At 40.7% G+C, this 18004-nt stretch overlaps 1 protein-coding gene across 2 annotated transcripts in view; it reads right to left on the reverse strand.

Annotated features, from left to right (window-relative positions):
* PI4K2B (phosphatidylinositol 4-kinase type 2 beta) overlaps positions 1–18004 on the reverse strand; it is a 46605-nt gene that overhangs the window by 7887 nt on the left and 20714 nt on the right. For both annotated transcript variants that reach the window (XM_075930632.1, XM_075930631.1), the window contains exons 3-9: positions 17267–17467; positions 15385–15516; positions 11393–11546; positions 6270–6337; positions 5342–5441; positions 3567–3700; positions 2240–2299 (exon numbers count right to left, since the gene is read on the reverse strand). In XM_075930632.1, coding sequence (XP_075786747.1) covers positions 2240–2299; positions 3567–3700; positions 5342–5441; positions 6270–6337; positions 11393–11546; positions 15385–15516; positions 17267–17467 — 849 coding nt within the window. The remainder of the gene's footprint in view (positions 1–2239; positions 2300–3566; positions 3701–5341; positions 5442–6269; positions 6338–11392; positions 11547–15384; positions 15517–17266; positions 17468–18004) is intronic.

An 18004-nucleotide genomic window follows, 5' to 3' on the forward strand; every position in this document is an offset into this window, starting at 1 on the left:
CTGTCTTTGTTTAGCTGCAGGGTCAATACTGGATTCATAGTACTGACTGAACTATTTCATTGTCATGGAGTACAAATGCGTAGTGGCTCAGCGGTGAGTTTGTTTGCTGACAACAATTACTGTACTTCACTTGGCAATAAACCGTGCCTGGTGCTTTTGATCCTTATTTGATTTTGTGCTTTTGGGGGGCTTTTTCGGAGTCTGTCATGTTGACTAGTTGTGCATGGTTGACACAGTAAACAGGGGAGCATGAAAACAGCCAAAAGTTTATCATTATTGATGGAACAGAAGACCTGTCAGGAACCCATTGGAAATGCCTGACTGACGACACTGGTGACCCCGACCAATGATCTAGTAAGCAAGCAAACTATTACCCTCTAAACTGCTAAACTGTTAGCCAAGGACCAGGGTGGAGGGAGAGAAGGGCTTGGGAAAAGGAGGCTCCTTACCTGGTCTGGTGACAGGCAAGATGGCAAGCCTCATCCGACCACTCTCTTGGTGGTGCGGCTGCTCCCACTGATCATTCTGAAATATAGCTTTCCCAGTGGCCATTGTCAATATTGCGTCCTTCCCTCCTCCCTTTCATTGTTATAGAACAGTGGTCCTAACCTCTGGTCCGCGGACTTATGCCGGGCTACAAACCACTGGCTGCTGGGCCTCGGTAGTACACTACCCAACATATCCCTTCCTGCCACGGCTGTTGGGAGAGGCGTGTCCTGTCCTGCGTCTTAGCCAACCAGCACCATGCAGGGACCAGGTCTCCTCCACAACACGGACGAGCAGTTTGCTGCACAGCAGGAGGGCCACGCAGAGCACGGCTTAGAGCAACCGTGGCCCACGAAGCAGCACTCAGGTAGTGGCTGGGAGGCAGCACAGGCACTGGGGACTTGGGGGTGAGGCTAGTGCTGGGGGGCACTGAGGGGGAGGGCTGGTACTGAGGGGCTCTGGGCGTGAAGCTAATACTGGGGGACTCTGGGGACAGGGCTAGTAATGGGAGCTGTAATGGGTGGGGGGCTGACAGTAGGGGGCAGAGGGGCATCCAGGGTGGGGAGCTGGCACAGGGAGGTTCTGGAGGCAAGGCTAGTAATGGGAGGGCTCTGGGGACAGGGCTGGCACTGGGGGGAGGGGGGCTCTGGGGATGGGTTAATATTGGGGACTAGGGCCTGGCACTAGGAGCTCTGGGAGGGTTGGGTTCATTGGGGTTCTGGAAACAGCAGGCTGGCACTGGGGTGTGGTGCTGGGGGGCTTTAAGGGGCACTGAGGCATTTGGAATGGGGAACTGGCACGGGGGGTTGGGTGTAGGGGACTCTGGGGTCAGTGGCTGGCGCTGGTGGGTAGTGGAGGGGTGGGGGAGTTCTAGACGTTAGGGTTGGCACTGGAGGGGCTCAGAGTCCAGGGTGTACCCCAGCTCTGGTCCCCAGAGCCACCGCAAATAGCAGGCTTCAGCTGCAGCAGCTGCCCTCCATGTGGCAAATGCCCCGGCTGAAGTTGGCTGTTCACAGCAGCCTTGGGGGCCAGGGCTTTTGGTGAACCGGTAACATTTTATCTACACATCTGCATATTTGTTATTTGCATACTAAATACCCAAATAAAATGTTACGAGTCCACCAAAAGTCTGTGAATGGGTTTACTGGTCCATGGTATAAAAAAAGTTTGTGAACCACTGTAGAATAGCCCCATTCCCAATATTTCCCATTTTCCTGGCACAACTAAAGCCTGACCTTGCTTTAAGTTAGGATAAGAGGAAGCTGCACAACAAATCTGGTGGTCCCAACTCTTACTAATTAGGAGGAGTTCTTTAACAAACAGACTCACATTTATAAAATGCATAGATGTTGCACACTATATTTTGTTGAAAGTTCACAAAACCCTTTTACTGAGATTTGATTTTGAATTATTCAAGTTTGTTAGAAATGCTACATTAATAGCATCAGAAATATAATTTCTTGATCTGCAAAACACAAAGACCAACATCAATATAAACGTCCCTGCTGCCTCATTTCTATCCTAATGAATTGTAACACCCTCTATGAATGAAATAGTAAGTTAAATCTTCATGGCCATTTGGCTAGGTTTTTCAGATATATTAATTACCCATAAGTCCCTTTCAATTTAACAGCAGTTAGTTTTAGTATAGCTGAAAAATAAGACAACTTAAGAAATACAGCAACAATCTTAAATATATCACTAAATGGTCTTTTTTTAAATGGGTCATAAGCAATTTAAAAATCAGCCATACCTGTCCCCTCATCACTGACATTTGGTTTTCAAAAGTAGCCTTGTCAAATCCTTTATCTGTCTTTATTAAAAATAAACACACAGCAGTTACTTTCAAAACATTTAACCATTCTTAGATGCATTTGGAAACACAATCTTATTCTAAGAATATAACTGATCTTATGTACAATTCTAAAGTTTATGATGGAAACAAACCATAACCAGAAAGGAAATACCATGTACAAAAGCAATTATAAAATTAAGTGTAGAGCCCATGAAAGAGGCGAGATTGGACTTGGACACTATCAGTGTTAAAGAATTTCAAAAAGTAAAGTTTTAGTTTTAAGTGAAATATTTTTGTTGACAGTACCCTTTAAGATATAAAAGGAACAGCATGAGCAGTAATAGTGCAAGCTTAAAACCCCCTTCCCACAAATGTTACTCAAACTCAATGTGCAGAAACTACATATGTGAGAAAAAGGGCTGTAAATCCTTTCATTTCTGGCACAATGGGAGCTAGTTAGTGCCAATTTTGATTTAAAACACTACAATCATTTTAAGTCAAACAAAATTATATTAAAGAATGTGTGTCAGGACCATACTTTTCCAATCAGAACTGCATTTTTAGAAAAGCAGGTTATGCACTGGGCTAAATGCCCTTCCTCCGTATGGTCATTTGGAACATTCATCAAGACTAGACTTTGTTTATGTCCCCTTTACCAAAACTATAGTTGTGTGCAATGCTTCAAATAAACAGAGTATAAAAGGAGTGTTTTCATGACAACACATAATTTTAATATCTTAAAATAAAGCTGACAATCTCTGTCTTGAATTCTATTCAATAATGGAGACCTATAGGCTTTTCTATCACTTTCAAGGCACATGTACATTGAAGTATTTTAAATATGTAGCAGCTGGACTAACAACTTATTACATTAAGTTAATTTTATCAAGTTATTACTGTTTATTTGAAGTGCATGCTGCCAGGCATCTAAAGTGGCAAATGGATTTAAAGGAAGGTTTTAGTTATTAGGTTAGTGTTTTTAATTGATGGAATAAAATTTAAGTGTAAGAAAGGAGGCTCTTACCCATCAATCAAGTTGATTACCATCAATTTCTAATATTTCATGCAAAGTACAGGGCATACATTTACAGAGAAGAATGTATCACTGCTGTGTCTATGTACCCCCCTTTGCCATCTTACCATTAGAGGTGAAGTATAAATAGTACAATATACTGTGAAATAAATAAATACTACAAGTTTCTAAATTAACTTTTAACAATTAAGTTTTCCTTCCACATATACTAGATAGCTAGCCCTTTTCAATTAAAAATGAATTCTTATTCACCTTGAATAGTTCATAAAGATCTTCACAAAGATCCTGTACAAAGTTCATGTCAGAAATACGAGGGAGAATCAAATCTCTGGTTTCCTGGGAAAAAGGAACTTTTGCTTGAGAAAGCCAAGCCCAATGAAATGGATCTAATGGGAAAACAGTTTAATTTCTTGATTAATTAACAGGTAGAAGTTAGAATGAAATGATCTGCTGTGGGCAGAAATCTTAGGAAATAACTTGCTATTAGGTATCAAAATACTAAGTTGTCACTCAAAAGTTACCAAAGGCTATTCACTTATATCATATTCCCAAATTTGTTTGCCACTATGATATTTACTGTGTTTTCCCGCAAAGTACAAATTAAATTAGAGGGGCATAAGAGCGTTAGTTTTTCAGGGAAAACGGAAGATGTTTAAAAATATAATTAGAGTATCATCAACAAATATTTATGAAAATAAATAAAAATTAAAAATGTTACTTATTCCAAAATAAAATAGTCTTGACTTCTCTCTCTACCCATCAGTTATATAGTTTGTCTTAGACTGAAATATTGTCTATGATCAAATAACACTACTTCCAGAATATATGTTTAAATCAAATCTACTACCTTTTTAAGAAAAGGTCAATCTTAATTTACTAAAATATTTTCTTAAAAATAGTTTGAAAAATAAAAAATATTAACTCTAGAACTGAGAAAAGACCTTGCTATCATCTGTGAAAGAACAGAAGATGAAATTTATGTAAGTTACATATTTATTTAAAAAGCAGCTCTGCACTCCAGAGCTAAGGCTTTGAAGCACACAGAAATACATTCAAGTCCTACATGTAGCAGTGCACCAATCTTGTCCAACCTGTAGAATCTTATGTGTTGAGATTAATAAAATGTATACTGAACTGAAATATAGTAATGCTCCTTAATTTTAGTATTACAATACAGTGGGTTTCCACTTAGCATTATCTCAGTTCTCAGCAAAGAGTTACATTGCTTGAAATTTGCCTAAAAACAGGAGGCAGGTTTGTAGGGCTGCAGCTAAGGAAGGAAGTTTGGGGGCATGCTCACACACCAGCCTGCAGCCAGACCCTGGTACATCCCACTTCCCTGACTGCAGCCAGAGCCTTCCTTCAGGAAAATGTTAATAAGCAGCATACCTAAAGCCAGAGCCAAATCCCATTAGGGATCAACTCTTAGCAAAATGTTGCTTTTAAACAAAATCTAAGATTGGGGTTGGTATTAACCAGCATCCACTGTACTTAAGTTTTTTCAAAACTATCCCAGGTAAATATTACACCAGCCTCTGTACAACAAAATAAGACTGAAGTTGTGTCACTTTGTATTTGTCTACTAATTTCAATAAGCATTACAAAAGAATGAAGACTAGCTTGGTTTTGTAATAGGAAGAAATAGGGCCATTCCCATTTATAGAAATAATCTAGGAATCTTAGCACTTAAGAAATTCTGACAGCAAGCAGAAAGTGTGCATGAAAGATGCATCCCTCAAGTTCTTCTAACCCCAATTATGTAAGTATGTATTAATATTGATGCATCATATTAGTAACCACTCACTTGTAGTGGGATGAAAAAACAACACATCCGAACTACAAACAAAGCATAAATACATTCCAAAAAACACAGTAAAAGGCCACACTCTATCTTTGCTTATCTTCTTAGGGAAAAAAATTCACCATTGTTTAATAAAAACAAAAGTTACTGTGGTGAAAGTAGACTAGGATTACAGTCCAAAGACAGTGATTTCCTAAAACTAAATATTAAAGAACTCAATACTCACATGCTCTCCACTCATCAGGATGTTTAAAGGGAAAAGCTAAGCCATTATCAATTGCTGCAATTTGAACAACAGGTTCTTTACTAGCAGTCCATTGGATATCCTAGGATAAGACATTTTCAAGTTAGTAGCAACTGAAATATGCATACAGTATACACAACTACGCAGTAAACTGCATTACAGTTTTTTAAATATAGCTGGTTTAGAAACAGCACTACAAGTGCTTTACACTAAACAACAACAACAAAAGTCAAGGCAGTAAGTGGGTATACTCAAAATAAGGCCAAAAGTCAGGTGCATAAGGTTTGGAGTCACTTATTCACCTTTATGGACAGCATAAATAATCAAGATCAGCTATATCAAGACAGCCTGAAGGATCTCACTTAAATCAACAAAACCAAGTATTAAGTATTAGATGAGCAGAGCATATCAATGAAGTAGCTAACCGAGTGTTTCCCAATTTTATTTGGCCACAGAACCCTTTTCAGCTTAAAATAAGTTCCCAGGGTAAAATTTGGCAAGCAAAAAAAAAAAAAAAAAGAATTGATTGAGCAAAAAACCCTGCAAAATACTGTCTCTTTAAGAGGGGGCAGGGCAATGCCACGTTCTTGCGGAACCCTTACTTTCGTTTCACAGAACCCCGGGGCACCAATTGGGAAACACTGAGCTAATCTATTGCATTTATATGTGAGCACGCAGCTTTTTTGTTATAGTACACGAACTGCAAAATGTTGCTTCCACTTGTTTAGTTACACATGAAGTCCATTCGTTGACGTATATATGGCAGTCTGTAATATTTGACAAGGATGCATCCACATACTTCACCAGGAATACACTATTACATTCCATGTGAAGGCATTGTGCATCAGCTTTTCAGCTAAACTGCTCAAGTTTTAGGAGTGAAATTACTTGTTTTGAAAAAGAGTCTTACCTTATCTGAAAGATCAATATCAGCCTCTTGCTTTTCATATCTAACCAACCAGTTATCATTGCCCCTATCTTAAAAAAAGGAAAACAAAAATTCCTGTGAGAACTTGCAAGTCTTTTACACTTACCAGATCTTAAAATAATATTGTAAAACAATTAGTTTTTATTGTAAAACAAAGATACATGTTAGAAGAACAAGGGAAAATATCACAAAAATGTTTTCTATCAAAAAACACTTGTTTCAGAGTTTGTGAAAAAGCTAATATCAGATTAACTGGAAAGATGTACATTTTTCATGTTATTAATTCAAATATTGTGTTGAGTTATGCACTACTAGTTCAGCTTAGCTTCCCAGACTGAGCAAACCATGTAATATCAGGAAAGTCAGCAGAATGCATTTGAGCCTGTTTTCTGGGAGTAAGATGGCTATATCATGGGTGTTCTCTCCAATCAAGGCTGAAGGGAAAAAGTGTCAGTAGGAGTGGCAGAAATATGGCTCTGGGCTACTGGTGGGGAAAGGAGCCATCTTCTATAACCCATGGGCTATGTCTACACTGGTGGCTTCTTGCGCAAGCACATCTTGCGCAAGGGTTCTTGTGCAAGAAGTCTTGCACAAGAAAATGTCCACACTGCCATGTGCGAGCTGTGCTTTTGCGCAAGAGCACCCATGGCAGTGTGGACACTCTCTTGGGAAAGAAAGCTCTGATGGCCATTTTAGCCATATGACTTTCTTGCACAATAAATCCCTGCCGAGCATCCACACTGCCCTCTTGCGCAAGAGCTCCTGTGCAAGAGGGCTTACACCTCTTAAAAAAAGTGTAGCTCTTGCGCAAGAAGCCCTCTCTTACCATGCCGTACTGTAAATTTCCTTGCACAAGAGAGGACGGGCAGTGTGGACACTCTGAGGATTCTTGCACAAGAACGGCCATACTTGCACAAGAAGCCGCGAGTGTAGACATAGCCATATTTAGCTAAGCACACAATGAGGAAAGATCTCCTGAGAAAATTCTGCATCACTGTGTAAGCACAGAATTAACATCCCTACAGATTCACTCCCTCACTGCCACAAAATAATTGATTCTGATGGGGAGGCAAAGGAAAGCTGCAGTTATATCTTTCACCCACCAGGGATTATGTGGCATGAGAAGAGAGGACAGCTAGCTCATGGGCTGGATGGAGCAGCCAGTCATAGAGAGAGGTGAGAGGTTTCCTTCCTCAACACTCTACCCATAAGGCCAGATGGAGGCAGCAAAGGATACTGGCAGGAGGAGGGAAAGAGAGTACACAGCAGGGCACAAAGGGAGTCACGGGCGCTAGTAGGGTGACAACACTGAGATAGGGGCTGAATGGGAACGGAGGTACAGGCCTACATGAGGATGGGGAGAGTGAGGGTGGTTGAGAAGGGGTAAGGGACACACAGGGACAAGGGCAGAAGTGTGTGACTGAATGAAAAAGGGTGGGGATTAACAACAGTCCACATGGAGGAGACTCCATGAATCCTTAACTAATCCTTCTCTCCGCTAAAAAATTAAACAACCAAAACAGCCCTCCAGGTTCACACTCAGACTCCTTCCCAGTAATTACTTCCCTCTCCTGCAGCTCCTTGTAGCCAGACACAAAAACCCCATCTTGTTTTTCCACGAGCCCCATCTTGTTTTTCCCCCCCCAGAGAGCAAGAGAAAGGCAGTCAGCCTTTGATGCCCTGGGAACGCAGGTGTGGTGCCTGTCCCTGACTCTACCATAAACAGAAACCAGACAGTAAATGGGCTAGCTGACGACTGGGAGGCCTCCCGTCGCCGTGATGGCTAGTATCAGTAATTGACACGCCTGCACTGTCTCGGGAGAGGAATCTTCGCCCATCACATACCAGAGGTGCCCATTGTCTGCATCTTCCCAGGTGTGAATTATGCTTTGCACCCTTCGTGGGAAACTTGGCATTCAAAGCCATTTTTCCTGATTGGCCACTTGAGACCAGGAAGAAGCCCATGTGACCCAAGGGGTATAAAGAGGGTTGAGTTGCCCACCCAATTTGAGCTCCAATCACCTACACCTGCTGGCAGGTATTGATTGTCTCCCGAGGTCCGTGGGACGCCCAACCTCGCCCTACTTCTTCCCGAGGGATTGAGAGAAAGATGCTGGCCACGCCAAGTCTGGAACACAGGGGTGAGAATTGTACCTGCAATGTGTTTTCTTTATGTGTACACTCTAATTGTCTCTCTGTTGTAAGTTAGTTACTTTATTATAGTTTTCTTAAAGTCAAACTGCTTCATTTCTATTGTAAATCACCCTTGGTAAGGTGATTTAGCTATAAACTTTGGGAACAAGTGGGGTGCCCTCATTCACTTATAAAATATATATATCTATATACACTAAACCAAGTTTCTTTATTTCTTTTCTCTTTCTTTCTCCTATAAATAAGCCAGTGCGTGTCAAGCTTCTGACTTGAACCCGTGCTGCTGTACCCGAACCGAACACAAACAAAAGAACTTCAGCCGGTCATAAAGGGACAGATATAGGGAGAGCTTGGGCGTTTGGATTTGTGTCACACCCAGGTGGCAAAATTCAGTTGGGGCGCTTCTCAGTCTCCCCGAGGCTGCCCGCTGCGAAGGAATTATGAAATTCTAGCAGCTGAAATCTGAAGCGTAATAAGCTCTCCCTGTACACTTATTGGGGCGCCTTTCAACCTCTTCCAGGTTGCCCACTGCAAGGGACCCCGGTCTCAGCAGTTAAAGTCTTAGGCGTATAGTACACACATAGTATAGGAAGAGCTTGGGCGTTTGAATTTGTGTCACACCCAGGTGACAAAATTCAGTTGGGGCGCTTCTCAGTCTCCCCGAGGCTGCCCGCTGCAAAGGAATTATGAAATTCTAGCAGCTAAAATCTGAAGCGTAATAAGCTCTTCCTGTACACACTGGGGCGTCTGTTAGCCTGTTTGGCTACCCTCTGCGACGGGACCTCGGTCCTAGCAGTAAAGTCACGGACGTTAAACTACTTTTCAGGGTGCCCTCCAGCCTCCTAGGCTGCCCGCTGCAACGAGACTTTGTGTCTCAGCAGTTGAAGACTTGGGTGTAACACACACGCACACACTGCCCTGACCGTCGGCTGGCACTCCTCCATTGGCCCAACTCCCTCAATCTTTACACTGCTTCTGAGGGGTGCAAGAAATAGGTTTCTTTATTTACTTTAAATGAATTATTACTCAAAATGCTATTAATATGCCTAGTAAGGAATCTATTTGTGAAAAAAACATTTCCCGAGTCTTTTTTGTTGTCTGTTTTGTTACAGACATACTCGCTGACAGGCATTTTTAAACAAATTACCAAAATAATTGTAACTGGAATGATTATATTGTTTTATTTTGACAAAATATATGGAGATATACCATCTCATAGAACTGGAGGGGACCTTTAGAGGTCATTGAGTCCAGTCCCCTGCCCTTACAACAGGACCAAGGACCATCCCTGACAGATTTGCCCCAGATCCTTAAGTGGCCCCCCTCAAGGATTCAACTCACAAACTTGGGTTTAGCAGGCCAATGCTCAAACCACTGAGCTATCCCTCCCCCCACCCCAAATATTCAAAATATTTACAATATGGTGCACAATTCCCCCAGGAGTAACCATTCTCTACCAGGAAGACACAACAGCATGTTGTAAAATGTGCTGGGTAGAAAGGGATTGTGTGGGGACAGAGCTGGTGTACTTAAAGCCTTCGTAGGTTTTCCATAAATATCCAAACTTAGAACCTTTTGCTGTTCCAAAATTGGTAGTTTTGAACATAATTTGGTTGTGTGGATGCTACATTGCATGTTCTATTTTTAATTTGTTCTCTTTAAAGTAATATGAAACAGACCATGAAAATCCATAAATGTTTGAACACACTGGGATTGAGCTTGGAAATTGCCTGCCAAACCATAACAGTGACCAAAAACCACAATGATATCCTTATCTTCATACTTTTTTCTTTCAGGGAGTTTAAAGTGATATATATTCTCAACAGGCTTTCTTTGAGTCTGTTACATCCCTAATAGGGGAGGAAGGGAAAAGGAAATTGCAGTGGTAATACCAGTAGAAGAGCAAAAGGAAGCAAGCCTCTACTGGCAAAGCACTGGAGGAAATGTACATACCAACTATCTTCATGCTCATGAGGAAACTGGACACCTGCATAGCCTGCAACAGAACATTAGCCTCTAGCTACAGGTTGAACTTTTCAATTCTGGCACACACTGGTATGGCAACATCCATGGTCTGGTATAATTTTAGTTATCCGGATGTCCATTTATCCTGAGTGTGGCCAAGATTCCTGCGGTCCCATAAAGTTTGTTTATAGCCATAAGTCCTGGCTTTCAGTATTCTGTGCTGTTACTTAGCTTTCATTTATCTGTAAATGTCTTCTAAAAGCACAGTAAGCAGCAGAAATGTTGGTAATGCTCTAGACAATATTGACCTCCCATGGTTCGGCAAATACTCTGGTTCGGCACTGTTCAAAATATTCAAAATATTCAGCACTGGTTCTGAGGGTGCCAGACTAGAGAGGTTCAACCTGTACAAAGAAAAATGTTTGCTCAGCAGGAGATGATGAGAGACAAATTCATAGTCCTCCTCCAGCACTTGCTCATGCCAAAAAGGACCAGTTCTGAAGAGATGTGCAACTAGATTGCTGTCTTTTTCCACCTAGCAAAAAGATCTGGTAGCAGATGTTGCTCCTCTTCTGAGTTAAGTGGTCTCGAAACCGCAGTGTGCCTCTCACAACTTGACTAGGATTTGGGAAGGGGAACTTAAGAGCACAGGTCCTGGAAGCCTTCCTTCTGCCAGTAATCGAGGAGAAACCAGAGACCAAATGTCCCCAAATCATATCAAAAGGCTAATCCCTGGTAGAGTTGCGTGCTTGAATAGCTAAGTATTGCTCTACCCTTTGGTGTGCCTTATAAAAAACCAAAAATTGCATAAATGGCTACTAGGATACTTGATAAATTTCAAAGACCTCACTTTTGTAGCTACTACAGATTTCACAAGTTGATCCGCAAATGAGTTTCAGATTTGTGAAATATATTAGAATGCTACTTTCACTCAATTTCAGATTCAAATAAGCAAGCAGATATCAACAGAGGGACAGTATATTAAATACCTGTGTTTCTGATGACATAATCTAAAACAACCAATCTCTCAAACTGTGACTGAAATTGTTTCCTAGTATTCTCAGGTAAAGGATCGGTTTCAAATTTCCTGAGCCAATGCTCAGCTTCCTTATATCCTTCAACGAACAGCTGGAAGGAGCCAACCTGAAATTTTAAGAACCTGAATTTAGAAAATGTCAAACAGATGAAGTTTAAAAGTCAACTGAAAAAAATGACAATGTCCTTTTGAGTTCTGAACACAAGAAGTGTTTGGCAGCACTACCTGGAGTAAGCCATAGAAAGTGTTAAATCTACAAAATAGTCCCATGCTCCAGATTTTAAATAACCACATTTTATAAGTTCAAATACAAATGAACTCTTTCCAACTTCAGATTTTTTTATAATTGGAATATTATACCAGAATAGCACTCGAGGCTTAGGTTGGTAAGCAGTAGGTCAGAACAGAATACTTGAATACTCAAACACAAAACATACCAAGCATATTGATAAATTATATTTACTGAAAGAAAAACAACAACTTAAATTATTATAATGGTAAAACTTAAAAGCAATCCAATATTGTCAATCTGGAACAACTTCAGGAGCCGTACAAGAGATAGCAAAAGGAAAACAGACATGTTTCAAAGCAAAAGAGAAGACATTATGGAAGCAACTGAAGTGACTGTATGTGTAGATCCTGATTTCTAGACCAGACATTTTCTATATGGAACGATCTTGGTAAATTCTGAAAACTTATTTTTCGATCTCTGAAATGTCCCAGCTCTATTTCAGTCAAAACATGTTTTCTGCTTCTGCTAAATAATTTGCTCTATATTTACCAAACACAACACAGTTCAGTGGGTTGAGTGTTCGCAGTTATAGTCCGTGTTTAGAGCAACAAAAAAGTTTAAGTAGCTGTAGACACTCCCAAAGCTGCTGTTCTTCTCAAAGTGAACATGAGTGACACCTGGCTTAGTGTTTCATGATAAACTCATCCAAAACACTAAAGTTACTGGAGAACAAGTGACACTCACAAATATGCTCCTTTCATGTCTGAATCAGAGAACTGGCAGCAATACCACCACACTTTTTTACGTATTTTTTCATGACCCCAAAAATCATTTCCACAATTATATCTGAGGAAGAAGAAAACTCTGAAAGAAGGCTGTGTGTGTGTGTGTGTGTGTACGTGTACACACACACACACACACACACACACACACACACACACACACACACACACACACACACCCAAAAAACATGCAGAAGAAAGAAGCTGTGCTTGTATTCAGAAGGACAGGCTGCATATTGCTATGCATGCATATAGGTGGATACATTTTCTGAGAAATGTATGTGTAACAAATGTCATCTGGAGCATTGTCGTAGGTAGCTTACATGTGAGCAGACAACGGAGGAGAGTGAGTGAGTGTATTTGCTTGATTTGTGAGAGCGCACTGTTGTAAGATTCTGGGGATTCAAGAACAGCATGAGTATGATTTATGGGTGAGGAAGTAGTATGTGAGGTTTTGATTGGGCAGAAAGAAGATTATAGAAAATAAAATTAAGGTGGGATTATGTAGACAAGGGGAATCCAAGAGAGGAAAGGAATGACACAAAATAGTTGGATGAGAACACCCACCAGAAGAAAGGTGGAGAAAAGATAATGCAATTATTACACAATGAAGAAGGGATACTGAATGGAAAATAGATTACAAAAGTGGGAGAAAAAACCCTAGAAGAAACAACATGTCAACAACCCATACAGAGTGGAAGCAGTACATTTTAGAATACTTTTGGTAGAACATGTAGATGTAAAATGATGCAGTACCATCAACTCATAAGAGACATTTAAATAAAGGGCTAAAATACGATATGCTGTATGGACAGAAGTTTGCTTATATCTACCCCAAGCCTGGCAGCTCTTCTGCTGAATAAGGGTATATCTACACAGCGATGTAAGCCTAGCATCAGTGGGACTCAAGTCAGTTGATGAGTGTCAGGGAACCCTGGCCTTGAGTATCTACTAGGCATGTTAAAATGCATTTATTCAAGTTAACATGTAACTGCTAAAAATTTCAGTAGTTATACAGAGGGAGGATGGGGCACAGGGCAGCTCCCCACACATACCAGTCCCTGCCTGCCCCCTCTGCGCTGCTGTCTGACACAGTGGCAGCAGTGCGGGGTGAGGTGTAAGAGGGGTGTTTCTGCATGTAACCGTGAACATTAACCAATGAACCCAGACTCATGGGTTAACCATGTACACAATTATACTTTCACATCCCTAGCATCTACTGTATTGTAGCCCTAGGCTAAAAATGTTCTGACTTCTGTCTGTACCCAAGGCTCTGGCATTCACACTGCTGTGCACCCAAGTCAAAGTGAATATATTCAAAGTGCCTTGCACTCCACCTTCTTCTCCCTTCCCCATATTGGGAGTGTAGCCCTAGGAATACGGAGCACTGTAGGAAAACTACTGTTTAGGAACACTCCACTTTGTTTCCTAATTGTTAACTGTTGTGGTGCTATTGATTATGGTGCCATAAGGAGTACACAATCTTCATAATTAGTTCCTTTGATGGCTATCCCAATAGAATGAGTGCAATTTGAGAAGCCTTTATCCTGAACTACCATCTAATCTGAGAACTATGCTCCCAACCTCTAGGCTGAGTCACATTGGCAGGAAAATGCCCATATGTGCACCTGTTCTGAGGATAATTAGGACACTGGTCTTTAGCGCTATAAATGATGAATATAAAATGTGCAATTCTTAATATTTACAATAAGCAGTCCAATTAAAGTATTTTCATTTGGTTGATTTTTTTTTCCTTTTGTTTGCTTGGAAGTTTGACATAAAATGTAAATGTCAGAGGAAAAACATACCTCTCTGCCCTCTAATCTGGCTGCTGCTCACTGCAGAGTGGTGAATGCATACCCAAAGCTTGGGATACAGTGTGCTCCATCACCCCGTGTAGATCCCTTATCCTCTTCTCTGTTGCACCCTAAGATATAGGAATAAGGGATCCCCAGGATGCTGCAGGCAAGATTTGGGGCTGGCTCCCACTCAATGCCATCACAGTGTATGCTACCTGAGTGTGCCTGAACATGTAACCCAGGGAAGGCAGTGCCTGGGACCAAGGGCCAGAGAGTAGAGCAGGGACTAAGCAGCTACCCTGAAGGTAGATGGAGTGTGGCTCGGCACTTCCGGGGAAGGGATGACCTACAAATATCCTGGCAGCCCAAGAGCTGCTTCCCACTATCAGCTTTGCCCTCTGTCCTGGGAAAATTCTGCACAGCAGCAAAGAGAAACCAAAGCCACTATCACAGGAGATTGTGTAGAAGTTCTGGGTCTGAAACCCATTTGCCACCTTGAGAGTGTGTATTCCTGGGTATCCCCACACACACAGCCACAGCTAGGGCACTGGAGGGCCCGACAACAGAACATGGATCAAACAGCTCACCTTCAGTGAGGGGAAACATTGGGGTTCCTGGGTCAACACAGGCAGGGGAGGGATGAATCCCAATATCCTGGCAATCAGGAACTGATTCCCACTTTGCTCCCTGCTCTTGGCATGCTCCATGCAGCCATGAGTAGACAAGAATAGCTAGCTAATAATGTCACTTTTGGCCTCTGCCCTGGCTGTCTCCAGTTCTGCTCCTCTGCATTCAGGAACTGATACTTCTGGAACCTGAGTCAAAACTGGGCTGCATGCACCTAGCAAAAGACTATTTCTTGGACCCTACATCTTAGCTTAATATGGGCTCAAACCCTCCAACCCTAAAAGATCATGAGACCGTGAGTTAGCTCAATTGATGTGTGAACGCAAAGGTGGTTTGGCCTGGACCTGGGTTCACAATGCTGGGCACAGCAAAAGAACAGAAGCGGTCATCTTCTGTGGCTTAAACTACTTATTAATGTCCTCTTTTAGATTTAGCAAAGTAAGTATCTTGAATGGATAATGCATTAACAAAATAGTATCATGTAAAACTTTTCAAAAGCACTTACCTTAGGAGGCAGTCCTATTCGATGGAATTTTTTCCCAACTTTTGGGACTTTTTCTAAAGCGTATTTTTTCCCTCTTGATTTGGCACGATCTATTGTGCTGTAGTTAAAGGTCTCACTGACAAGCCAGACAACCTTAAAAATAAGCAATGTTGAGCCATATTTTAACTTGGATAGTCACTTCAATTGCAGATCTACAATAAGGTTTTTCTAAAAATCAAATATGCCAAATAACCATATTTAACAACAGTTACACATATGCAACATTAGAGAGGATGGAAAATTTAAAAGTATACACAGGCCAGGAAATAGTAGAGGACAGTACTTAGAACCAGCCCTCCATTTTAAAATAAATACTTTGCATTGCTGTTATATTTAAAGAGCTACATTAAAAGAATATTTAAGTTGCAAAGTTAAGCACTTGATAATCTGGAGATAAATTAAAGTTACTAACCTTATGCACATGTCAAAGGAGGCCAAATTATGCTGATCTAATATAATTCTATACTGTTTTTCCTCCCATGACCTCTGCTTCATTCAATGAATGTATAATTATTGAAAAATTTTCATCCTCTAATTCAATGTCTCTCCCCCAGATCTTATTTATGCTCACCATCCAGACCCTGTACTGCATACAAAATTGGTAGTTTCTCATGGGCATTTCTATGGTGCCTTCATGAGTGTCTGAATGCTTCACAAACATTAATGACTATGTCTGTATAATACTGCCATGAAAGTAGGTGGTGGTAACCCATTTTATGGCTGGGGAATGTAGACTTGGGGAGATTAATGTAGGGATGGGAAATAATTTTTCAAGGGGTTGGTAAGGCATCAGGGGCCAGCTCCAGGCGACTATACAGGAAGGGGCATCTGGCAGAAGTAGCAAGACTGGGGTCAAGAAAGAGAGAGAATGTGAGAGAGACAGATTTCAACACAGATTTGTGTAGGTGCCACAGAGACTGGGAGCACTCCCTTTTCCTGTTCATCTCCCACCTTCACACAGCTAGGAAGAAAGTTCTGCAAGCAGCTTGGCTGGAGGACAGAGCAAGGTAAGGAGAGAGGCTGCTGAACACATGTTGCTGTTAAGTTCTGCTAATCAGATAATTAGCTGAGCCAGCCAGACAAATTTGCTGGGTGGGCTGTATTTTGCCCATCCATGGATTAATGCCAAAATTGTCCAAAATGGCCATTAATTTTGGGTGCCAAACTTTAGAAATCTAGGCACTACATTTTCAGAGACGGTAGTATTTTACAGAACTGAATTAGGAAGTGGTTTTGAAGAAAAAGTAGTATGATCATATAATTAAAGACCATCTCTCAATGCATTTGCAAAAGGGGATGAATTAAAGCTGCAAGGCCAATCTTTAATTTCTGAGTGCTTGAATTTGCAACCTTAAAATAACATTAGTGTTTTTATGCACTTTCCTAGTCTGTTTTTTAACTAAAAAAATGTGATCATGCAAAATCATAATGATCTCCCACACTGATCATCAGCAAGATGATCCACAGTGCAGACCTCATGACCTGAGTAGGTACAACTGGTAGCAAGAGTGGGCATTATTTCCTATGTGGACCAACCACTGGAACGGGATGAGGCGTGTACTTTGCTGGTGGGTTTAACAGCTAAAGAAATGTAGGTTCCCTTTCTCAGGATGCCTTGGTTTAGTTACAGTTTCTGCCAAGGAGCATGCTAGAGTGGTTAAACACAATTTATTCCTCTTCCCATTCAGTTTCTATCTATCCCTTTTCCATTGGTGCATGCAATACATATTAAAATTTTTTCTCTAATATTAGTTTCTCTCTCACATACATTAGAGATAAAATACTCATTGATTTTACATTCCAATACTGTATCTTTTGTTTTTTGCACACACAACTTTTTTACCTTAGTTTTAGGTACAACTCCTAATCCTAGTTTGGTGTCCACAAGAAAGGCACCAGTTTCAGAAAGGTATCCCTGATTAGGAACAAGGCAGCCTCTGCCAAAGCAGCAAGGACAACAGATCTTGTGAAAGTATTTGGTCCATTTTGGATTCAGATGACCATAAGGCTCTTCAGATTTTGGTTTGAACACTCCAATAGTTTTCTAAGAAAAAAAAAATGCCAAGTTAAGTACCATGTACTCACACAATTTTAAGAGTTAAAGTTAGTCAACAGTGTTATTTAAAAATTCACAACTTACATTTTAAGATTTATAGATTTGGAAAACAGTTTGCCATCACTGATAACATTCTGCGTTATATATTTGTTCATTTTAATCTAAACAGGGAGTTGAACAATAAGTTAAAATGGTAATGTCAACTCACAAGTTTACTAGTAAAACTGAAATGCTGTCTAACATATTATTCAAAATAAAACTATTATTCACATATATGTTAAGATGGACATGTGCTTGAATTTTATTTATATTAAAAGGAGAAATATAGTCAACCTCAAAAATTACTTAAAAGTAGTATTCAAATTCTCTTATTTAAGATGTTTACTACAAAACTCATGAAAAATTCACAAAAAGACAACTATACTAAAGAAAATGGCACATGAAAGAGCTGTCTAATCCACTTAAACTGAAAACATTTCCTTTAAACTTAGAGAGATTTTTAGGTTTTTAGTGACAGAATATAAA

This window comes from Pelodiscus sinensis, chromosome 5 (assembly GCF_049634645.1).
Source record: "Pelodiscus sinensis isolate JC-2024 chromosome 5, ASM4963464v1, whole genome shotgun sequence".
In the NCBI taxonomy this organism is placed as follows: domain Eukaryota; kingdom Metazoa; phylum Chordata; order Testudines; family Trionychidae; genus Pelodiscus; species Pelodiscus sinensis.